The sequence below is a fragment of the Seriola lalandi genome, unplaced genomic scaffold, assembly GCF_002814215.2.
Source record: "Seriola lalandi dorsalis isolate HSWRI2012SDOR001 ecotype SW California unplaced genomic scaffold, Sedor1 jcf7180002054285, whole genome shotgun sequence".
NCBI classification, from domain to species: Eukaryota; Metazoa; Chordata; class Actinopteri; order Carangiformes; family Carangidae; genus Seriola; species Seriola lalandi.
In genome coordinates, this window is record NW_019524838.1 from 794,058 (window position 1) to 819,860 (window position 25,803).

The window sequence follows — 25,803 nt, forward strand, 5'->3', positions numbered from 1 at the left end:
AAAAAAAAACAAAAAAAAAAAACATCACCATAGATACTGCTAGTGTAATGTACTTACCACAGACCGACGAGCCCCACCTGGACTGGAGCGTTTAGAATTGGGAACCGCTACAAGGAGACAAAAATCAGAGAAGGCAGAAGTGGAGTGAAATCTGGCAAACAAATCACCAGTATGACATGTTTGTCCATGAAGATCATCCCTAGACATAAACATGCAATGGCTGTGTAATGTGTGGAATGCAGCCTCATAAAACACCAGCACACCCAGTAAATGCACCGATTGAACAAACATCAGTATGGCAGCCATGCAAGCAGTCTGCTTACCTTCATGAAAGCTTTCTTCTCCAGAGCATTCATTATAACAGGAGGGATGGCTGTAAAAAATAAAAAACACAGCAGGTGAGGTGTTCTGTTGCAGTAATAAAGCGGGAAAGTTGCACACTTTAGCTGTGAGAAATTCTTTAATCTCTCATGGCATCAGCTGTTAAAATTCAGGATGAATCTGCTGCAACCACTTTCGATAGTGATCTTGTTTTAACTATGGGTGATTTGGGTGGGATGACAAAAGCTGGATATACACCAGGTTTTATGTTAAGCTGTCACTGAGATGTTCATTGTTTTACGTGGTTGTTTTACATCTGTTTTTGGTCTTTGAGAAAATGATGTGCTTCTTTAGCTGATAAATGCTCCACTATCTTCACCAGCTAGTCTCTAACTGTGTCTGTCTGCTATTGGGTGCTGAGCAGGTAGTGCACAGTGGGATTTTAAAGCTGTTCCACTAAAAAACATTTCCTGCTAGATCAGTGAGAGTGGTGAGTGTGACCCAGAACAGTAAAGCTGTGGGGCGGACAGCTAAACACAGTGAGCTGAGCCTCACTGAAAAGCTCCGTAAAGCCGAGGGGAACTGCAGACTGTTATCATAAAAATATCGATTACAGCCGCTTTAACAAACCAGTAGATATAATCTTGACATTACCCATTGCTGGCACTGCCATGCCGATCCTTGACACCACCACCTGCACGATGGCCTGCTTGGCAGCATTAGCAGACTCTCCTAACCTGTTTCCATTCTCATCCGTCACAGGGATACCATACTTCAACTCCCTGGCAGAAGCAAAAACAAAAGTATGTAGAGTAGTTTTAGCAGGGGTCACAATTCCTTAAAGCTCCTGAGTGAACAAAACAGAGGTCACTGGGCTTTTACTTCAGAGATCTCACCTCTGTCTCATGAAGGGAATGTTGATGCAGTTAGCAGCAGCAACAGCAGCAAAGGGGACAAACCGGCTGACGATTGGAGGGAGACGCTGCAAAGATTAGAGGCACATTTTGACAAAAAGTATAAACTCCCTGCACAAATAAGCAAATATATATGCTGTCCAGATCAGTGTGCATGTATGTAAGTTACTTTGTTTCATTCATTTATTCACTTGAACCACAGGCATTACCGTAGCTAGAGACTTGAGTCCCAAGGCAGTGACTACAGCTCCAGTAGTAGCACTGACATAGGCTGCACCGAGCTGACTGCAAAGAAACAAAAGCATCAGACACATGTCACACTTTAATAATCCACTTCCTCTTTCAGCATTTTCACACATCATAAATAGCTGACTACTGTCAGTCCTGCAAAGACTGCCGCTGACAACAAGTACACCATAGTGATATATTTCAGAAGACACATTCTGAGAGTTCATGCTATGTATGAATATGCAAAGGTAAATAAACAAGAACATTTCACAAATAACGACAAAGCAGAGGAGGACACTATAACATTTGTCCGGAATAACATGCTAAATCCGTGAATATGCATTTGCATGTCCTGAAGGCAACCCTCCTGAATGCATGCATTTGATGTAGTGTAGTGGCAGAATGAATAGAGTGCATGTTGACCTGACATCAGCTGGGAGCACTGAACCTATGAGTGCATGGTGACATGGGGCTGAACATGCTTAACAGTGGAACATAATACCGCTGTGAGGGAAGGGGAGAGGACAGCAGCTCCCACAGCCTCCTTACAGACACTAGTTTAGAGGGAGGACAGGAAAGATCTAGAGTGGAAGTGAAGTGAGAAGTCCTCCCTACTTCACGGTCATGGGGGCATCTCCACTCCGGTTGGTGTAGTTGACGACAGCGTTGAAGGACTGGTTAACCCACTGCCAGAACACCACTGCTGGAGTAGTCCTGCAAGCACAAGAGAACAACAGTGCATTTGAGGAAATGAGATTTCACAGAATGTAAAGTAAACACTACAATTTTGGCACTGTTTACACTGCAGCAAGGAGTTTGGTAACATCATAAAAACTGTCCAACACTGTCTTAGCAGAGCATGGAAACAATTCTGCCAAAAAATACCCTGCACATGCATTCAAACATAGCCATCTACAGACAAGATTTTTGTATGTGTTGGTCTTGCAGCTGGTATGTATAAGATAAGATCAAGATATCTGCTTTTGCAGTGGAGCACTTTCTTTTCTGCTACTGTGAGATAACAATCATCTTGTTGGGTTACAGTATACAGCAAATGTGATTGAAATTATTGTTTTTAATTTAATTTATAATAAAAAACAAACAAATTAGATGGACTATGTTGAAAATACAGGCCTCAAAGTACAACCTCAGTGCAACAAAAGTGAGTACACCTGTGGTCACTGTATCAAAAGTGATTAGACCTGTGTTCCAGTTAAGGCTAATGCATGAACAAGGTTATAAAATAATAAATAATAATCTTTCCACAGATTTGTAAAAGCCTAGTATCATCCACGCCCAGGAGGCCTGAATATGTCATAAAAAAGAAACTCTTTCATATAAAAGATTATAAAAATAAAAGATTGGAATCTTGCTAATGAAGAATCTATTGGCTGTTGTTGCAGTTTTCTGTCTTTCACATTGTCTTCATTCACACATTGGATTTTTACTTTGAAAAGATTTATTGTCTAAATGTTGATTTAGATATAAAACCTCTCTAATGTTGTGTTTTTAATCACTCAATACAGACGAACTGAAAAGTATTTTGTTTATTCTTTCCTTTGACAAATCACTTTATGTCTAACCTATCTTTGTTTATTGTGTCACCTTCAGCATCTAAAGCCGCTATGTGTGACTGTAGCGCCCTCCAGTGATCGTATGCTACCCCACTAATCACTAGTCTGACCACTAGCCAAAATTCCAAAAGTTATAAAATTATAACAATTGAAAATATGGAGGCCCAAAGTGTTAAATATTAAAGTAAATAAGACATTGTTAAAAAAAAAAAAAAAATCAAAAACTAAAACAGACTACACTAATCATAAAATCATGAAATTGTGAAATAATAAAAGATATTTTTAAATGTAAAAAAAAATTATGACATATAATTTCATCCTGTTTATTTTTATAACAACAATTAATAATATTAATTTTCTTTTCATTCCACCAGCTTTTATTTGACAAGGTCCCTTTTGATGGATGAATTTGATTCCTAAATCCAGCTTTTCATCAAGTCTTTATCTGTCCATTACGACAAACAGGGCAAAGCAGTTTCTTATGTAAATATTTGACAATGAACACTTTTTCAAATCTGTGACCAGCTAATTTTCACTTGATAAATTAAACTATTACATCAATTCTCAAAATTGGAAACATTTATTTTTTGTTGATAATCAATTTGTTGTTTCAGCACAGTTCTCATAGCTTCACTGTCCTCTCAGCAGCCCACTGATTTATAAGTATTCAGTGGTGAGAGTTATATTTTTTATTCTTTAAGAGGATTTTCAATCTGTGCAGGGATTAAAATATCTATTTTTATGCATTGCTGGATGCTGTATTAAGGTTAAATTTATAGTCACATGGAGACCGTACTGAATTTATTCAGCATTTTCACAGATTACATATTTCTATATCTACTGTAATGCATAAATCTTGTATTTGTGGTGTTTAGAATACACTGAACCATATATTGAAACATGCTGTACCTGTAGAAGGTGAGCATGCAGCCTGTGATGGACATGTTCATTGGCACCTGAGCAGACATCCGCCCAATCACAAACATCTTCTCGCCCGTGTCGGGGTGGAAGGCAGAGTCGTAGATGTACTTGGCTCTCCAGAGCTCATCCTCCGTCAGGCCAGGCTTCACAGTCCCTGCTCTGAAACAGAGTGGAGTGATTGAACTTTGGGAAAAAGTTTTACCATTTTTGTATCCTAAAACAAAAATCTATCCCAACAACCCTAAGTAAGTATATTGCGTTTCAAAAAAACATATTGAATGAAGAGCAAGCATCTAATTCTCATTGGTAGCATTTTACTGCAAGCCCAGATATAAGAGTTTTCTCCTTTATTTGTCAATAACTAGTATTACCTTCTCAGTTTGAGATATCTTTCTTGTCTTTACAACATTTTCTTATATGTAAAACAAATTTACCCAAAATATGACTTGCTGATTTTTAGATTCATGCTACCCAATTAAAGACATTGGCATCATCACCTGGTCACATTAATGCTCATTTCTATTCATGCCTGACACCACCCTAAAATTGGCATTTATACTCTTACTCCGTCCTCTATCTCCTGAGCTTCTACCTGTAGTTCTCCACGATCACTCTGGCCTCGTCCAGAGTCTCAGAGGACTGCAGGACGTTCCTGGGATCTGTGACCATAAAGAAGTGCTTGGCACGCCCCATAAATGTGCCTTGATCCCATCGTGGCTCCTTGATGTTTATGTTGAGGGACAGCTCTCCAGACATCCTGGTTTTCTTTGATCAATGACAAAAATTTGAATTAACATTCAAATTGATTGGGAGGATTTCAGTGAAACAATTCATCTGACAGATTTAAATGTTATAAATGTCACAGGGATCAACAACCAGGTCCAACTGTATTTCAGTATAGATACCAAAACGATACTGTTTTGATAATTAACTTAAATTAAAACACACACATTTTTCCATAAAACCTTTTTTTAATGTACCAAAAGAAGACAAAGCTCTTAAATGTTGAACGGTGTAAATATAAGAACTTTGTCATAATACAGTCTAAAATTGTCAAAATTATGATTTTAACTACTTTCTGATCTCATTTAAAAGAACAGGGACACAACACTACAAATCTCACCAGGCATTTCATGGAATTGTTTACAAGCCCAGTTCTACAGGTGAAATCATTATAATTAAAAAACCCTGGCAGCACAGTTAAGCCCTCACCTCTACTCCATTAATAGCTCTGCTGCAGGACGGAGCTGCATTAAAGCAAAGCCCCCACCCCCATCACTAAACAGCATACAACCCAGAACTATACGCAGTTATCACTGAGAAAAAAACCCCACACACTAGTTGTCCAGGTTTACTTTGTGTCATTGTGTTCAGTCTCTCAGTACTTTCTGAAGAATAAAGGACATGGATGAAGCTTGATGAGGTGTTCTGACATGTTGTTCTTTCTGTGTCAAATTCAAAATTATTATATTGTTGACTTGTCAAACTGTTGTTTTTTTGGGAGTATCCAGCAGCCAGGAGGCTTATCTCAAAGGCATGGCTGTGAGTACGAGATAAAAGACTGTACAGGAAAAATCTACTTGAAGTGTAGATCAGCACTGGTGTTTGTAATACTAGTGTTTTTCAGTCAAATCAGTCGTTTCAGCTTTTTACCTTTGCACTTATTCAGTAGGTGTACAGGAGACATTAGTGTACCTGAGGACAAACACTGAACTATTACAAGAATGTATGTTTATTTAAGCAGCATTCCTACAGCATTCCTACATTCCTCAGGCCATTAAAGACAATAACCACCTCCCATCTACAGACTGCAAATGGATTGAGAAAATACTTCCAGCACACACTGAACAAGAGCGAGATAACAGCTGATACGGTGGCTTCAAGGACACAAACGTTTAAAATGATGCTAAAGCACAAACAACTTCTGGCTGGTGTTCAAAAACAAATTTCACATACAAATTCACTTTAATCTTAAGAATAAAAATGTCCATAATGAGCTGGCTAACTTGTCAGATACTAAAATTACACGAGTCACACTGCAAGCAGTTGATCAAAGAAATACCATGACAGATGGGTTTGGAGCAATCACTACACGCTACCGGTTCCTCTGGGCCGAATGGCTAACGAACGTAGCCAACTAACGGTCACAAACTGGAGTACAGGGATAACCAAATACGACATTAAAACCACATTCAAATCAACCAATATCAAATACTCAGCCACAGTATATATACAGCTTTTTACGCTGCCAAAACAAAACACTTAGTAAGTAACGTCAATCTGACAGCTAGCCAGGTAGTTTACAAGCTAACTAACATGCTAGCACTTCAGTTAGCGTTGCAAGGACACACATCGAGACTGAGTAATCGTTAACTTAGTCAGATTGTGATTAAAATTAGTTAATGTGAATTCAGTGAGTATTAAACCTACCTGGTTTGCTTTCTTTAATTTTTTTGTAAATGTATGACCTCTCAATATCACAGCACAGCCGGGTGAAGGTATGCTGCCTTTTGGTACTCTTAAAAGTGTCGTAAAACACAACTTCGCGGCAAATCAGAGAGAGGGTACATAGGAGAAGTACACAAAAGCCATGTCAACAAAGTGATGATCTAACAACGTGTGGAGATCATCATATGTATGTAATATCTTAATCTAAAAGCAACAGTAACTATAGCTTTCAAATAGACGTACGTAAGAAAAATAGTCAACTGTATTTTTAGGAAAGCAGAGCTTCTGAGAGGCCTTTGAAAGCAGCATCGTGCAGTGAAACACCGGGGGCGGTGTTTGTCATGGAGGACATGAGGTACTGGAAACCGCTGGGCGTGGAGAACAGACAGCACGTAATTGGTTAGAAAAACAACTGACAAAGTTATCAACCAGCCCAGAAAAAGTCATTTAAATGTGTTAAATACAACATAACCTTTGGGTAATCGACAAAGTATCGGAACGATTTAAAATAAAATTCATAATTTGAGTGAATGCATTCAGCTAAGTAAGGTAATGCTTCTTAAAAAGTAAAAGTAGATGTTATATGGAAAATCATTACTATTTAATATGTAAGCAGCATTTTACTGTAATTTTAAGCAAATTTAGTCACAGGCTATTTTATAAACCCTTCATCTGAGTTGTATGTAAAGTCATAGTCTGCAAAGTAACTAGTGCCTAAAGTACCTGTACTACCATTTTAATTGGGTAAGTGTATTTTATCAATTTCCACCACTTGAAGTAACTAGTGAAAGGGTTAAGAGTGCTTTGATTTGTTACTTTTAACTTTACTTTTCTGTCTTGATTTTTTTGTTAATAATGTTGTCAAAATAATAATATTTTGAAGTAAAACAACCCTTATGATGGTCTGACTTTAAAATGAGATAAAGGCATGACATGACACCGCTGACCACCGGGTGGGGTTGTTTATCCATCTCAGTGGCGTGGTCAGGGCAGTCTGGGAGATCCACCGCTCCGTTTTTCCACCTACATCTGGAGTCTTACTGAAATATAATTAATAACAAGGTTTACCTGAGGACAAGCTGCTATAGACTTGAGTCAGTGGTACAGTAATATTGTGCAATTAGTGTGCTTAATCATCACTGGTCCGGCGCTAATGGCTGCACAGCTGCAGGGGCTTTATGTAAAAGGCTTACACCTCTTAAGACAATAATGGTCGCCTGGAGAACAAATGAGGTGACACTAATACTCCGGAGGTGACGCGGATCAGTCCGAGCTCATTCAGCACAACATGGACACAACAGGTAATGCTGTCATGCTTTGTTCACTTCATTTTGAATGCAAACTAATGATGTTACATTTTTTTGTAATGTTTCGCGGTTGAATGTGTCAGCATGAGTAAGTTTAGACATAAATTCCGAAAGAAGACGCGTTAAAGTTTTAACGATACCGCTCGCTGTGGCAGATGTTGTCTACAACTTAGTTACTTTATGAACGTGAATGAATTTATGTTCAGTCCAAACTAATGCACTTGTTTACTATCTCTTAGTCGCTGTCCATGGTGCTGATTGATAGAAAAAACACTGATGAAGTTCAAGGAGAGAACATTGTTACGTCTGTGGTCAGGTGGGATATGGTACCACTTTCTAATAGCACATCACTTATAATGGGGGTTTAAAGGGCTGTAATTAATATGGATGTTGAGTAGTTAATACACTGTTTACTAATTATTTATTGATCAGTTATAAGCTTTTTAGTTGACAGGTTGTGAAAAATCCTCCCTCACCAGACACTTGTCTTTTTTCATTAGGGAGACCCCTCTCTCAGGAAAAGGGCTGCAGGACATCTGGACAAAGCCCAATGTCATAGTAATATTTATAACTGCAAACCTGATAACATTAGTGTAACTCCTAAGTACTCATTAATAGTTTACCAACATTTAAAACTGTGACATTACTGAATAGAAACACAGCCGTGTTGTAACCAAAGCATGTTATTTAAAATGGACACTGTAATGAAAGAGAGTCTTTATTCAAACAACAGAAGAATGCAATAAAACTTTCTCTTCACTCTAACCACCAACACTTCACATTTACTGTAGCCTATTGTTGTCTCTGCATTTGTGCTATTTTAAGTTTTGGATATAAATCAAACTCTATGTATAAGTTAATAAATTATTATAGTAAGTCTGCTGTTGCAAGTATTAATAAGATGTTCATAAGTGAATTTTAGTCCAGTTGATAAATTACAGAGCTTTAAAGTTTAAAGACAAGCAAAACGTCACGCTATAGGACGATTTTCCATAACCTGGCAACTCAAAAGTTGTTCCTATTAATGGTTTATAACCATCTATAAAGCATTAGTAAAGGATTTATAAACCATTAATGAAACCATGAATTATAGCTTAAAAGCCCTTCATTAGAAAATGGTTCCCTATTTTCTATTCAAATTTATTTTTTCAATTCAAGGTTGCAAGTTATGGTCATAACTGTATCACAATGAGGGAGTTTTATTATCCCATCTGGAACTTCTGAGTCCACATTACCTATGACAGCATATTGTTTATTCTTCTCACAACAGATATCCATTTAATTAAACATGACCCGAGGGGAATCACCATGCACTGCTGACTTCTGTGCAGACAGGCCCGCAGCCTCTCAGCTGCAGCAGGGGGAAACAGCCCGGCACCATGGACTCTAAGGAGAAGGACTCAGAGGCTGCACAGGAATCCAGTGGATTACACCATTTTCTAACCTACAAAGAAATTTAGGATTTGATCCTGGGTAAGAAAATTGGAAATCCAGTATCCATCGTTCAGTCATGGAGCGCCATCCTTTTCAAATGAGTTTGATTTCGAATGATGTTTGTTCATTCAGCTGTGTCGAATCAGCTTAGCTTTGAGCTTTTCTATGTCACATTGTCTCCTTTGAATTCTAATTCTTATTCTTATATAAGCCTCATTTATGGTCTGAACCTGGTTTCAGTGAAGATCATTGATGTTACCTACAGCTTTGTAAGTCTGCTGCTCCAGTGAAGATCAACTCTAGTATTTTATCATCCACTTTGGACCAGCAGTTGCAAAAAAGCCCAGTTCACCTTACCTGTCCCCCACCTTCTATCCCCCAATCCTAGGCTGCACCTCTTCCATCCTGACAGCAGACCCCAGATATCCTTCTGTCTGGATGACTAAGGGAAGAATTGCCAAACACATAGCATGGCTCACTCCGCTCACCCCTCTGGCTGGAGGGAGATGACAAACGGAGGGGGGCACCCCCATTCCCACAATGGAGGCCAGACCGGGGGTTCCCACAGCACCACGCGCTACATGCTGAAGAAACAGCACCGCCACAGACGCAGGTCCTCCTCACCGATGGGCAGGGTCATTCTCATAAACGCCCCTGTTGATGGTGAGGTCCGGACATGATGACGGTGCTCTGTTACCATGGACCTTTATGGCAGGTAGATGTTACTGTGTGTTGTGGTTTTGTTTGCAGGAGGAGATGACTGTGAAGACATTCACACAGTGACCGTAGATAAGAGTCCCGATGGGCGTCTGGGTTTCAGTGTCCGTGGAGGCTCTGAACATGGGCTTGGCATATTTGTCAGCAAGGTGGAGGACGACAGCTCTGCAGGTTAGGAGGATGTGTGCATGTGTCCTGTGTGTATGTGTGTGTGTGTGTGTGTGTGTGTGTGTGTGTGTGTGTGTCTCAGGGCGATGGCAAGCTTATTTTTCATTGTGTTTACATGTGGGTATGTGTCATGTCATCCTGACTTCCCCCTGTGTCTGCAGCACAGGCTGGGCTGACTGTGGGCGATAAGCTGGTGGAGGTGAACGGGGTCAGCCTGGAGAGCATCACCATGAGCAGCGCTGTGAAGGTCCTGACAGGAAACAACAGGCTTAGAATGGTGGTGAGACGGGTGGGCAAGATCCCTGGCATCCGCTACTCCAAGGAGAAGACTACATGGTGAGGCCAAATGTCTCACATTTGTCAATGTGAATAAGGCTGCCAAAATGACATTTAATCACAATTAAATATTTGCCCTAGATAGTTAATTCTACAGCTTTACAAACAGTAATTTTCTTTTATGACTGTCTATACTTTTCTGGATATACTATTATGTAAAGTTCAGACTACAGCCTTATTGTTATCACCACTGACCTTTGCATGGCTCTTGTTTTATGTCGTCTTGTCACTTGACTGTAGCTCACACTGGTTATCTTTCTTTTGGGATATACTTTATCTTGGTTTCATGTAGCAGCAGTGGATGGATTACCGCTGTGACCTTTATGGCTATTTGATTACCCGCCACTGACACCCCTGAGCCCGGTGGAGAAAGGGAAATCAGTTTATGTAAATGTTTTCATGTGGGCATATATACCCTCTTCTGCATATGTGTGTGTGTGTGTGTGTGTGTGTGTGTGTGTGTGTAGGGTGGATCTGATTCACCGGCGGATGGTAGTGGAGGAGAGCGGTCGGACACCATCAGAGGCCAGTTCGGACAGCGCTCTCCGCAGGATTGTACATCTCTTCACCACGTCAGATGACTACTGTTTGGGCTTCAACATCAGAGGAGGCAAAGAGTTCGGACTGGGGATTTATGTTTCTAAGTATGAGCCAAGTCAAGTTTGAAATACGCTCAGCTTTTGTTCAAATGTCAGTCAACATCAGATAGATATAATTGGTTGATTGTTCATACAGCGGAGCCCAGGTTCAACCCACCCTGCCTTTATACATTTTCTGTTCAGGCTGGACCCAGGTGGGCTCGCAGAACAGCATGGCATCAAGATGGGTGATCAAATCCTTGCAGCCAATGGGGTGAGCTTTGACAACATCACCCACAGCAATGCAGTCGAGGTCCTGAAGAGCCACACCCATGTGATGCTGACCATTAGGGTGAGAGACAATTTTCCACATAAGCTTGAGGTCAAATTTAAAGCTGCACTAATCTGTAGTTTTCATATTCATAATGGACCAAACAGTGTAATTCCACTCAGCTCTGTGGAACATTTTAGCCTCTCAAAGCTCATTGTTTTGGGTTTACAATCCACAACTTCAGTGTTATGGCTCACTCTCACATCCACCACAAAACAGCACACACACAGTAGTTAGGAACTAGCTGGTGAACATAGTGGGTGCCACATATTTGCATCAGGAGTTGATGGAGAGCAAAACAGAGCTAAAAGGAGAGTGAATATCAAACATACACTTATCTGGTGGACAGAGACGCTGAATGTTGATGTTGCTCCATGCCTGCTAGATTTGTAAATGAGCAATTTGCTAACACGTTAACCACTTCAGCTTTACAACGTCCAAATATGTAAAATTTTGCTTACCCTAACCCTCAAGTGTCCCAAAAAAAATCAGTTAATGCAGGATTCTCTCAGGAAATCTGGTTTCAGATATGTGGTTCTGTGCACACCTGCAGTGCAGTGTTGTGTGGAAGTGTTAGTCATTTGCTCAGGTTTAAACATAATTGATTGGGTGCTTTAAGTGGCTTGACACAATAATAAATGTTACAGCGTGTTAAACAACACCAGCTCTTCTCAGGAGGGGACAGAATGAGCCTGCACAGCAGAGCAGACAGCTGGCTTACAGCCCTTGAAGTCCTTGTGTGTGTCTGTGTATTCACGCATGTGTGCAAGGCCGCGTCACTTAACCTGTGTCGTTTTTAGATAGAGGAATTGTGTGCATGTTTGTGTTAGACATATGTCTAACACATATGTTAGACATATGTGTGTTGTGCAATGCGTTTGAGTGTGTGTAAGCTCGCTCTCTTAGCTCTCTAACATTGCTGCATGCTCATTTTACTCCACTGATCTCAGGTTCCACGTGTGAAAAACAGCCAGGGACGACGTTCATTATTCAAAGGCAGTCAGGGATCAGGTTATAATCAACAGAAAGCCTAATTTTATGTCTTCCTTCTGTCCTGTATTGCACACATATATAGGTCAGACCACGCATAGTGGAGCCAAGGTTAATGTTGGTTGCAAAACACTCACACCAGTGCATCTAAGGCTTTTGTGGAACGTTGTAGATGTATTCTTGAGTGTCTTCTCTTTGACCTTAAGCTGTCTATTGGTTAACAATCCCCTAAAATGGATAGTATATAGAAGTAAGTTTAATAGAGGCCAACACTTTTAGGCTATACTGTCCAGAATTGAAGATATCTAACAGAGCAACCTGTGCACTGACACTGTTTTTATGGATGGAGATGTCGGCCTGTCGGTCAGTCCACCACTGTGGTCCTAACATAAATATCTCAACAACTGTTGAAGGATTGTTATGGATTTTTTGTACGGACATTCATGGTGTCCAGAGGCTGAATCCTAGTGACTTTGATGAGCCCTTGATCTTTCCTTTAGTGCCACCATGAGGTTACATTAGTAATTTTGAGTGAAATGTCTCAAAAATTTATTGATTGATTGATTGTCATATATTTGACACAGACATTCACACATTCATACAGATAGTCACATTAGACCCTAAGGGTGACTTTGATGATCAATAACTTCATGTAGGGCCATCATCAGGTCAGATTATCCATTTATCCAATACTTTGGTCACAATGTGAATGTCTGTGTCCCACAAGTAGCCAAAACCTACAGTATTAAAAAAATGTAAATTAACAAATCTCATTCAAGCTCATTCTTAAGCTTGAGTTTTTATCTGATTGTCAATGAAACAATGAGATGCCGCTTCCTTTGTTGTTTTTAGTCTGATTATGTGGACTAGTTCATATTCTTGTGTTTTTGCACTTCAACAGGAAGCTGGGAGCTATCCTGCTTACAAGGAGATGGTGGCAGAATACGGCTGGCTCGACAAGTGTATGTTGACTGTTCCAAAAATTGTATTTATCACAAAATATGATTTTACAAGTGTAGAGACAGTGTTTAGCAAAATAATGAAGATGTGACCTGATGATTTCGAGTTTAAAATTCTTATTTACATTTGCAGTGCCACATGTTGGATTCTTCTAGGAAACCTTACTTAAAAAAGGGAACATTGGCCACATGTAGTCTGCCTGTTCTAAAACCCTGTCATTCAATTTATTCACAGGACTCAAACTCCTTGTTTTCCACTAAGATATGAGCACTTCTGAAAACAGGCAGAGATTAATTCAGTGTACTCAGAGCACAACCTGACATCTGGGTCAAGATGCAGAGTCATTTTGGAGTTTCATTTAAGAAAAAAACAGAAGAACCCCTGGTTCATGTTCGGTCTATCAAAAGCTTAGAGGATTAACAGGACACAAGGGCAGACAGGTTTTAATCCAGACAAAGCAGACTGTGTAAAAAAAAGAAAGAAATGAAGCTTGCTGTACAAATCTTATTCACTTTAGCAGCTTTTGTGTGTTGTTGGAGCAACTGGACAGTTTCATAATGTAATGCACTTGCACAATATTACTTTAAACACACTCTAATCCCCATACTTCATTGTAATTCTGGATTGTTTTCGACAGTGGCCAATGGGGGCCCTGCTCCATCCTCCCAGGGTTCAGACTCCAACTCCTCTGCGTCCTCGCTGTCCTCCAGCACCCCTCTCAGCTCCCTCAGTGGTCTCTCCCAGGTCCTTTTCCCTCCTGTCTTTGGCACAGAGATGGTAGACGTTGCCATCTCCACAGAGGACCGCTCTCGATGTCCAAGCAGCACTGAGCGAACTGCTGACACCGCCATACAGACTGACCCCCACCCTCCAATCTTCGTGGACAACTCCTCTACCCACAATGGGTCGTACCCTGACAGGCTGGTTGCCACAGAAAGCAGTCGGACTGTAGGTGCCACAGTGCTGCTGAAGGACACAGTCATACGTGGGAAAGGGGAAGGACCGAGGGAGATGGGAGGAGTCGGGGAAGGAGGGCGGGGACGGACAAGGACGCTGTCAACTGGGGACCAGGAAGTTGTGAAACACTCACCTAAGACGGCAGCGCTGATGGCTCTGAGCAGACCAAGGAAACCCATCAGACGTTCCCAGAGCCACATCACTGTGTCAGGTGAGACTTGCAGGCTCAATAAAATTTGCTAAACAAAAATGGCGTAACATATAAAAAGTCATTTTAGAAACAGCATCTTAATTACATAGTTTGACTAATAGAGAGCACTGGTGAGTTTATTTTTCAACTGCAAAATGTCCAGGATATATCTTGGTCATGTCATGATTTTGGTCATCAAAATTATTATTAAAGTATTTATATTTATATAAACAATCTCGACCCAAGCTAGCAGCTCTGTGAGGCTGTAATGCTCATTGTGAAGAAAAGCAAACTGTTGAACAAAAGTTGAGATACAAAATTTGTTTTTTTTTTAACAGTTGTGGAACGATTGGCCAATGTATCACTGTCAGATTTTATAGACTCCTATATATCCAGAATCAGTCAGGCTATACTCTGTATTGTGGTTGTTGATTGTAGTGGCAGTATCATCCATCTCAACAGAGAAATCAGCTTTTCTTGAATAATAGCACAGTGAGTGCTGCGGCCACAGTCAGGTTCAGTTCTTGAGCTGATTTTTGTTACAGTGCCTGCATTCACTGTGTAATGAGATCCACTCTCAAACATCCTCTTCAGATCTTTCTGCAGGGCAGCAGCCAGTTTAATGACCCCTTGTCCCTCTATCACTCTAGGAAGTATACAAGAACATCCAGACTCCACATGGCTGATTTAAGCTGCAGCCAGAATTTGTCCAAGAGCACAAAGTTAATGCAGCCTCATGATTAATCACTGCCCTTTACTCTCACTTGCTGTACCTCTGTGAGAAATGAATAAGAACAAGCATATGGAGAAATATCCATCCAAACCTTGGCGGGGCTGTTGAGTTATTAGCCTTTCCTTTTCAATTTATCCAGCTCATTCATACCTCCAGGACCTGGTGGAGGCTTGAGGGCAAAGCCCAGGGCTGATTGGGCATTTGTTATGTAAGCTGGAGCACTTCACTGTAGTGCTCTCAATAGATGGGGGTGTGTTGAGGTTGGTGTAGCTGTAATTCATCAGTGTTACTGTGATACTTTCCACAGTGGCAGATTTACTGCAGTGAACAGAGGAGCTGACTAGAATAGAGATGAACAGTCAAAACTCATAAAGGAGAGTGTGTATCACCCAGTGTTATTGGCTAACTGTTAACAATAGAAGAGTACAAAGCCTAATGAATTGTGTTTTCAACACCCCACACTGATATGCAGAATGTCCTATTCTTGCTATGGTTCATCAACACTTGTGGACGATTTTTGTAGATTAACTGCAGCAAGGGTTACATGCAACTGCCACCTCTAAATTAGCTGGAATTACTGAAATTACTTATTTACATTAAAGTAAAAGTCTGTGCAGGCTCCACACACAATGTTAAAATCAGTTCAAATAAGTCATATTTCAAAGCGTTTATTTGGCAAATCTATCTGCATTGACTAGCTATATTGATGTAGAGGGACTTAGCATTGAATCAACTCTATTTTGTCATCTTTTTGTCCCTTCTTTAGAGGACCGACAGAAGAAGAAGAGGCAGCAGAAGGAGAAGAGCTCGGCAGGGGGTAAAACTAGCCTGCAGCGCTCCAAAACCTTTGTCAACCTGTTATTTAAGAAGGACCGTAAAGAGAAGTGCAGCTCTAAGTCACAATCCCACCACGCTGACAAAGGTGAGACTGCAGTCACGTGACATTTTTTTGTCTTTTTCCCTGGCACATGTTCTGATTCCTACAAAGCAAAATCTAGTCTAATGTTTTTGAGCATTTGAGGTTTCCATGAAGCTTAAAATTTCTGTTTGCATATAAGTATAAGTGGTCATATGTGTTGGGGAAAATATAAGTCATAGATGGTTAGGTGAAATGTTTATTTTGTATGAATTATTTATTCTTATTTAACATCTTACAGTGTAATATACATGATGCTCAGGACAAATTGGTCCTATGTTGATTTTTCATACAGACCTAAATTAGAAACACATTGTCTCATGAAAAACGACTACATGTAGAGTTGTATTTGAAGCAGAATATAACCAAAGGTTGAGAATCTCTGTGCGGACAGTTCTGTTCAGGTACCTGAGATTATCTATATAAACAGGCAGATTTACTGGTCTCGGTGAAGAGAAAAGACTTTGCTTGAGTGCTAAAGCCCATTTCATGTTTTCTTTCTTAATTATATGTTGATTAAAGAGCTGGATTTGTAAAATTTCCTTAATTTTTGTTGAGTTTTCGGAATGGAGTAAGAAACTTTTTTGTGTTTTTGGAAGGGAAGATTTTTTACTGCATTATATTTATAAAGCTTGGAAAATAAAACAAAGTTCTTTGTTTGCAATGTAATGTTATATGTAGACAGACATGTTCTTGTCTGACAAATGTTATTCCTCTGCAAATGTATTTGTGGTGTCTTATAAGTTCATGTGGGCAGGGTTTCACATTTGCATGACAAACTAACTGCACACTTTTCAAAAACTCATGGCACTGTCATCATAATTTGGGGTTACATCCACTGAATATTGAAATAAACTAATTAAAAATCTTCCCCTGAGTGGGTAAATGTTTACTTGTGTCCAGGTAATGTAATTTGCTCTGAGCATATTAGTGTCAAGGTAATGATGTGGTAATGAATAATTGTGAAATGGTTGACTTCCACTGGAAATAGATTTAAAGCATTTGATGCCATCTGCAGATTTTCTTGTTTGCATCTTTTTTTATTCCAGCTGTAACTTTAATTCCTTAGATAAGGAGAGGGGTCGAACTTTCCAGCTCTTGACCTCCCCGAGGGAATCCCGCGCTGGGGTTAGAAGCAACAGCCCGCAGCCCCGACCCGAGACCCTGCAGTACATAGAGGACATGGCAAAGAAACTGCTCAGCCAGGATGAGGTGGCTGCTGTGATGAGACACTGTCAGCGGGTGAGCTCCTGATCTCTAACACCTCAGTCGTACTCTCCTGTGTGCCTGTGTGTGTTTTTTTTCCCGCCACTGAATGAAAATCACCTGGACTACTGGAAGGCTTAAGTGTGCTGTATTGTTGCCTGAGTGTCCTTTAGTGATAGATGTGTCTGGCAGTGACTGTGACAAAAGACGGATTTTGGCCTGTCATTTATGATTAGCATCAAATATCAGCCGTCATCTGATCCCCTTGTCTCTCTTGGGCCATCTCACACTCATTGGCCAATTTCAGCGGATCAGCTCCTCGGTCGGCCCTTTGCCACCACTGCAGAGGATATCAAGTCCACTTAGAGCACAGTATTATGAATGACCTCTTAATATAATATTTAACACCACTGAAAACAGCTGAGTGCAGTGTTGTTCTTAGAAAGGTCTATGTTTAATGTGCATACAGAATATCAGAAGACAACCCAAACCCCAATCTAAAAATGTACTTGTGTGAAGAAAACCGACTATAAATATACCATACTGAAACTGAACTATAAGTGTAAAATTGGAATCCTTGAGTTGTCTTTTTCTTATTCTTCTCCTCTAATTTTCACACCAATCTCATCTCTTCTTCAGTTTTTGTCTGACAATGTGATTGAGGATTTAGTACGTCCCCTTTTGGCAATTTTGGACAGGCCAGAAAAACTGCTGCTTCTCAGAGAAATAAGGTGAGATACACAGAGTATTTGTACAGTATAATACTGTTTGTATATGTATACATACTCTATAAGTATGTGTTATTGATGTGAGCATATCCTCTGCAGAATGCTGATACCTACGACTGAGTTGGGCCGGTTTGACAGCATGGTCATGCCCTTTGAGCTAGAGGCGTATGACATTCTCAAGAGTCGCTCCAGTAAGCAGAGGAATGTACTTAACAACATGTTTTTTTAATTGATGCAGCTTCTGTTTGCATGAAAGCAAGGGTGTAGGGTTGGTCACAGAAGTGGGTGGTAGTCACAGATTCTTCAACAAAAAAAAAAAATTTGAAACCCCCCCCCCCCGGAATTCAAATAGAAATTAAAAAGAAATTGAAGGGTCTTTTTTCTTACCTGAAAAGTGTAAAACAAAGTAACTCACTGCTACTCATACAGCTTACTGTAATTGCTGAATATAATTATAATATAATTATAATATATAATGAATGTAATAATTGAAAATGACCCAGCTGAATATATTAATATCTATATCAGCTCATCTCATCCTAAAAGAGTAAGAAATGTAGTCGTTAAAAAACACAGGGAAGATTACACAAAGCAAAAAAATTTATTTATTTGTTTATTTCTTCTTAGTGCGTTCACCAGCTCTGCGCTCCCCTCGCAGTGGAACCCCTCGACGTCACCTCATCACCCCAATCCCAGGTACATGAGCCTTTTCTCTTCTTTTTCTTTCTAGACCTCACCTCTTTCTTCTTACTCTCTCTCTGTCTGGTTGATGGCCTTTCTCTCATCCCAGAGGAATACGAGATACACAAGGGGCTTAAACCTCTCACCTTTCCTTTCCTTCTTCTTACCCGCTCCTCACCTCACTTCTTTCCTGCCTCGTCTCTTGTCCCTGGTGTCAAACTGAAACAGCTCCTATCCCTGGCATCCCATACGCACATATCCACCCCCCGACCTCCAATAAAACACACATAAACACACAGACACAGACACAGACACAGACACACACATTAAATATATCAGGTTTCCTGTGCCTGCGCTGGAGCGGAGGCTTGTGTTACATCTCTGTGGCCTACAGAAAGGACCAAGACGTGGCTGGTTGGCCGGTGTGACACTTCAACAATACAAAGATGCTTTGAGCATTTTCCTCTTTCAACAGCCATTGAGACACAATCAATACAGTCTCACTTAGACCGACTGCAGCCATCTCACTTTCTGAGGGCGCTGGTTAGGGGTCAAAGGTTCAGCATCATGATAGCAGAAGGAAGCTGACATGGCGTCACTGTGGTGCCAGTGTTTAGGAAGGTTGAGATGGCTGACCTTATATCGCAACATGCAGTGTTGGGTTTTTGACATGTTTTGTCCTGTTTAGGAGTTGTATATCTGACTCCCTGACTTCTCAATAAACTACTGAATTATACCTCACCAAACAGTATAGTTAGCCCCGAGGGAGGAGAAATTGGATATCAGAAGAGGTTAGAGGTGGACTTGTGCCGCACTGAATGTCAGTTTGATGCTGTGTTTCAGTTTTTCTTTCGTAAACTAATGTTCAAAGCAACTGCTCTCCAGCTACTGGTCAGGTGTGTTCTGCAAGGGGGACAATTAAAAGCCAAAAAAGGGTCTCATGCACTCTGAAAGATGTCCCACAATTCCCCTTTCTCTTCACTGTCTTTAATATAGAGAAACATCCCAGGTATTTCTACCTACCCAATGAGAAGAGTGCAAGTGATGTTGGAGGTTGAGTTGCATTGTGGGTAATGAAGCATCAGATTTTGACAAAAAAAATGCATGAAAATAAAAGGACAATATCTCTGGTTCTGCTGCATCAATCTGTCCATCATGAGTCTATGCTATAGGAGTGAAATGCTATATCAGTGGAGGTATCTTTTAGCTCATGCTGACCTGCTGCTTTGACTCTGAATAATCTTCATTTCACAGAAGTTCCACATCTGGAGGAAAATTCTACTTTTGCTTTTTTTTTTTACTGTTTTTATGTTTGTCCAGACTACAGGGGTGGGTTCCACCTCCAGCCGGTCCATGACACACCGCGGGAGCGTCAGTTGATTGAGGAGCTGGAGAGACTGCGTTTGTCTGGAAAGCAGTCAGGCCATCTGCCTCCATCCCGTGCCTTCACTCCCTTGCTGGATGTACCTGTGGACAGCTACTTCTCCTCCACTGTCCGTTCCCTGAGCCCCTCACCCACCCACAGCTTCCTCCTCACAGAATCACCACACAGCACCCAACGTGGGCGACAACCCCATCGCTCCCCAAACAGAAGAGAGAACGGGGATGAGGTCTCCTTATTGTCCGTGTCTGACCGAGGAGATGTGGCTCCTGAACGAGGGAGGTCACCTGTGAGGAACGGCCGTGGGCGAGTGAGGAGGGAGGCCAGTCCTGACAGTGTAGATGGCAGAAGGAGCAGGCAGGAGGGCTTCACAGAGGTCAGCGTACGTGTTCCTTCACAGCAGGGAGGGAGAACTCCACTGGCTGATGTATTTGAGCCCTCAACAGACAAAAGCCCCTCCACAGGCAGAGGGAGCAGTCAGCAGGTAAATAGACATTTACAAAATGGTCACGGTGTGAGAAGAAGAGCAGCTCTGCCACCTGAGGAATATGAAATTGCCACTTTGACCATCTCAAAGGCCAAGCAGTCACTGGGTGAGTACAAGACAGAAACACATGCATTTTGAAAGCTGATTAAGTGAACTGAATATACTGTATTTTCAGTAATTTCTTGGTGCCAGCATTTAAAATTGTTTTAAATCTGTGAACATGTTTGTTCAATATGCTTGCGAGCAGAATGAAAACTGCCAAACGACTATGTAAAGCTGTCTATTTTAATGTTTGCAGCCTCCCATGTTCATCACATAGCCAGCAGAGGTCAGGGCATCACTTACTACTTAACTGAAAGGGATTTGGAGGAGTCAGATGATTTAAAGTTGGCAGAAAAAGACCAAAGAGATTATGTACACTATGGGACTAGTTATCATACAGAAATCTGGTAACATCAGGCAATCCTTCAGTTTTTTATGATTTTCCTTTGTTTACAGGTATTAGTATCTCTGGAGGCATGGAGTCAAGGGTCCAGCCTGTGATAAAGATTGAGAAAATCTTCCCAGGAGGAGCTGCATCTACAAATGAGGCTCTGAGGGTGAGCAGTAACAGTAGATCATAAAAAAAGAAAAAGATATTTTGCAAAAAATGGGTGGCAATTGAATGACAAAGAACTAAGGAAAAGAAAAATGATGGTTATGATTCTAAGCCTTGAGGTAAATTCAACATGTTAAATGTAATTATGTCTTTTTGCCATAAATATTGTGAATGTACTTCTGTTCCTTTATAACACCCTGATTTTAAAGCATATTAGATATCCATCCAGGTTGGAGTGTATTACGTACCTGTCAGACCTCTGTGCATTGGTTATGAGTTGTTGTTGCTATATGTATGCATGTCTATGACAGAGAGGTTGAACGAGTGCAATGAGGAGTGGAGAGGAGATGAGTGGAGAGCATTCTCAAGTAGCCCATCACCTCCATTATTGATGAGGTACATGCATGCTAGCCTGCTAATGTATTGGTAATATATTGCCTGCACAGAAACTTAACAGTCCTCTATGATCTTGGCCTTGTTCACTTAAACACACATGATACACACACTCATTCACTACAGTTAACCACAGGCTAAGTCTTTAAGCTCTAGAGTCAAAGACACAGCGGTCAAACAACACTTGCATTGCAAAAGAAGTGTGTGTGGTTGAAAGTGTCTGAAACCAAATATATACTTGCAATAATACTGTATTTACTCAGACGGGTTAATTTGCATGTGTTTCCCTAACAGCTCAGCTGACATTAGCTGACCTGGTCTAATGCCTGATGAGAGTGTCAAACATCGGGGGGATCCAGTGTCTGCTCAGCCTTTCAAATTCAAAGAACTTCTCTTACAGCATCTTTGTAAACACATACATGCCTACACACACACACATTCACACAAATACCACACATATACACAGACACACATTATGCGCCCAAAGTAAGAGAAGATATAAAATAAGAGAATGTAAAAAAAATAAAAAAAATTGCAACGGGTGAGTAAAGTGTCAGGAATGGCACAGATGGAAAATGAAACAGGGTATTTATATCGGATGCATAAAAAACCAAAACCTTGAAAAGACTGAAACAATACTAAAAGTCTATAGACATGCTAATGGCTCCGTTTTGTACAAAGGCACAGTGGTGTTTTGAGCTATACGCTTAAATCAGTGTGCTAACATAGTAACAAAATAACAATGCTAACATGCTGATACTAGGCAGATATAATATTTACAATGTTCAATGTTCAATTTGTCTCGTGATGCCAATCCATCCAATAGTTTTTGAGACATTTCACTAAAAACCACAAACCTCAACCTCATGGTGGCGCTAGAGGAGAACTCAGGGGATTACCAAAGTGACTAGGATACGTAATCTTGGAGGCGTGAATGTCTGTGCCAGATTTTGTGACAATCCATCAAGCAGATGTTGAGATTTTATTCAGGATAGAGTTCTTGAATAACTGTACCAAATGCCATGTTTCATCTAATGGTTGTAAAGATATTTCAGTCTGGACCAATTGATGGACCAACCAACCGACATACTGACATTGCTATCCCTAAAGCCATGTGACATCAGCATGGCTAAAAACAGAGAAGTTATTGGTTGGAAGCCTCAGATTTGTTATCTGTACCTGACACATCATATTTAGGCATGTCAGCTCGCTTGTATCAGCTCTCTGGCTTAGTACTATCTCCCCCTACTCTGCAAAGGGAAGTGAGACCAGGGCAGCTCAGTGGTAACATGCATCCTGTCTCCTTAGACTCACATGATAACAGACAATCAGTGAAGAATGTTGTTTTGTGCATGTGTGTATGTATATATATATATATGTGTGTGTGTGTGTGTGTGTGTGTGTGTGTGCGTGCGTGTGTAAGAGCGTGCATGTGTGTGTGTGTGTGGGGTCATGTACACATACTTTCCTGTTCATTAGGCTCTGCCACCTGCTTTTATCTGGACATGAGCCTACATTTAACTGAGTGTGAATAATGGCGTTGTGCCAGTGTGTATTTAACTGTGAATAGTTTTTAATTGGAACTACTGTTCCATTTACTGAAGAAATAGCCCGTTATGAGAACTGTTAATATTGTGTTTTGTGAATTATCCAAAGTAACTGGGACCTGGATTCCGGCTAATTTTTAGCCATGTTAGCGGTGAGGCATCATAGATGGTAATGTTCACCACTCGGATTGTTTCTGTTGTTTAGCCTACCCTTAATGATATATATGGGATGTCTGTATAATGCAGTTTCAACAAAATCTCAACATTAACGCCTTCATGAAGAGAGAATTTATCACAGGAGTTTTGTTAATTTCAGATTTGTGTTCCTAATAAACTGTCAACTGACTACATGTCTGCTCCCATTAGCTAAATAATCTAGTTGAATATATTTGTAATGGCCTGGTAAATGAGCGAATGATTCACTGATCCTTTCCTGCAATCTGTAGTAATTTTTTTACAAGCAATGCTATTTTTGGATTGTGATGTCCATTGGCTAGAAAAGAGGAAACCTCGTAAAGCGCTCCATAAATGGCTGTAAAGAGGATGGGACAGATTAGGCTGCGATTTATTTAATTCAAATAAATTACTTTTCAAAAATGAAAAAGCACTTTTTAATCTCTTCTTTGGTTAAATGGATCTAAATCTTTTGATACTGTTCTCACGGAAGACTGTGAGGTTCATCTGACATGCTGACACCAGACTGTCAGCTGAACTGTATGAAAACCTGTCACGACAAACACAGGGCAGCACAGATCTAACCTCCTCTCATGCTACCCAAATATATGTGACCTATAACAGAATAATCTGGTACAGAGTACAATCATCTCTTTGTGTCTAATGACTGGAAAGGAAAAGGGAAAGGGAAAAAGATGTGATTGGTGGAGATACAACAATGGCCATCGGCCTTGTGTGTATCTGTGTTATGTGTTACTAACCTTCACTGAGGTTGAGCGCACGAGTCAGGTGCATCCTCGGCAAACGCTGATGACATCAGAGGAAGTTCCTTTCCTCAGGGCTCCAAAGATTCACCACTCTCTGCTCACATCCTGCAGGAAGCACCGAGCAAACGGTTCTAACTGTGCGTGCGTGCGTGTGGTTGTCTCAGTGTATTTTCTTTTTTCAACAACCTCGTGCTGAAGGGGAAACTTCATATGTGCACTTGTGAAGGCCTTCAGTGTGAATATATTAAAGTAACGGGAGCGCCCCCAATTCTCTCTGGCATAAATCAAGTTCTCGCTAAGGGAAACAATCACTGCAGATTCATGGAAACTGTCCATAATCTTGTTGAGACAGATCGCTACAGAAAAAAGGGAAGAAAATGATAAGTAATGTAATCATGAAATATGAGTAATCTAATCCTATCTAATGTTTTTTGGAGTTTACATGGAGCTTTGCATGTTGAATTCATCTGTTTACCTGTGATTGCATCTCCAGGCAGGGTATGAGCTGTTGTCCGTGGACGGTGAGAGTCTGCAGGGAGTGACACATCAGCACGCAGTCGATGTAATCCGCCGCGCATTCAGCAATAAGGCAAAAGACCCGATGGTTTTTGTGGTCAAGGTCCCTACCACCCCTCACCAGCCCCAGGGGACCTGCTGACTAACCTCCGTGGGTCTCACAGCCACACTGCAGCTGAGGCATGAAGGACACCAAAAAACCTACAGCTCCTGTGGGAGTGAATAAACTACAGGATTCACTCTGTAAGAGAAAATATGACACAGGTGGAGCTCTGGTCATAGTGGAGAGGAATGGATGCACGGAAGCATCAACCCTGTTAAAGGCAGAGTTCTGACAAGAAGTAAGGAAATTTGTCGGAAACAAAGAAACATGTTGGAGCGGTTTTTTAAGACTGATAAAGTAGCTTATTTATCAGGATAAAGATTGTTATAAATCACTTTTGCTATGATGAATGTAAGATACTGTGTTGCCCTGTATGACTTTTGTAACATTCTTAGCGTTTTTAGCAAAACATTTTACTGAACGCATACATTGCACATTAACTCAATCAAAAGTAAGCAATTTAGTGTTTTCTAAAGGGTCTTTTATGATAAGATCGTATGGTTCATGAACTCCTCCTTGGTTGAAATTGTGCCACTGTTTGACACGTGGTAACCTTGCCTTGCCTAACCTCTGGGCACTCTGATTGTGAAGCCAGTGGTCTGCACATTTCAGTTGGAGGATCTCAGTCCAGCAGCCGTTCAGGCCCGCCAGAGGGAGATTACCCCAGCCTGCGTTATGAGATTTATAGATTTATACCCAGATTAAACCCCTGTATTATGTCAAAACTGATAGTTTGGGTTTAGTGGATGTCTCTGGGGATTATTACAAATTGCTGCTCAGTAATTTTTGTGCTGTTTTTTTCTGGCAGAAGTGCTTGTGCTCTGGAGCAGTCTGCCACTTTAGAGGCTTAATTACACCATGCTGTGGACTGAGCTTATGCAGACATGTGGAGGAGTTGGAAAAACATGTCAATGAGAAATGCAGGACATGGAGGCCGGTGGCACAGTTTGAATCAAAGTAGGCTGGAGGAGATATGAGCTGGAAGATAACTGGAATATAGTGTGCATAGTGCCTTACTTCTGCAGATGGCCAGTGGGGAAAATACTGAACAAACTTGGTTTTAACAAATGCTAGAAATGCTCAAGGTGAAATGTTTTAATCCAGGCATGCAATTAAAGTTAAAGATGAAATTGAGTGTGTCTATGCCTTTGAGATATTACAGAGTACTTCAGATGTTTGACTTTAATGCAATATGTGCT

General features: G+C 40.7%; 2 protein-coding genes across 2 annotated transcripts; one reads left to right on the plus strand and one right to left on the minus strand.

Moving 5' to 3' along the window:
• Positions 1-37: 37 nt before the first annotated feature.
• On the minus strand, positions 38-6,566 carry sfxn3 (sideroflexin 3). Its single transcript, XM_023405768.2, has 9 exons — positions 6,389-6,566; positions 4,551-4,723; positions 3,947-4,117; positions 2,079-2,177; positions 1,445-1,520; positions 1,218-1,303; positions 976-1,103; positions 324-373; positions 38-107 (listed from the first exon to the last, which is right to left on the minus strand). Exons 2-9 carry the CDS (start codon positions 4,712-4,714, stop codon positions 54-56), a joined length of 828 nt encoding a protein of 275 aa, XP_023261536.1. The 5' UTR covers positions 4,715-4,723; positions 6,389-6,566; the 3' UTR covers positions 38-53.
• Positions 6,567-9,550: 2,984 nt separating this feature from the next.
• pdzd7a (PDZ domain containing 7a) lies at positions 9,551-25,738 on the plus strand. The gene is given in 16 exon segments (XM_023405769.2): positions 9,551-9,810; positions 9,898-10,035; positions 10,194-10,368; positions 10,836-11,012; positions 11,151-11,298; positions 13,169-13,229; positions 13,865-14,395; positions 15,874-16,029; positions 17,093-17,265; positions 17,869-17,960; positions 18,057-18,148; positions 18,585-18,653; positions 19,959-20,612; positions 21,005-21,105; positions 24,479-24,618; positions 24,620-25,738. Coding segments are annotated over 16 exon segments (2,928 nt in total). The 5' UTR covers positions 9,551-9,617; the 3' UTR covers positions 24,648-25,738.
• The last annotated feature ends 65 nt before the right edge of the window (positions 25,739-25,803 follow it).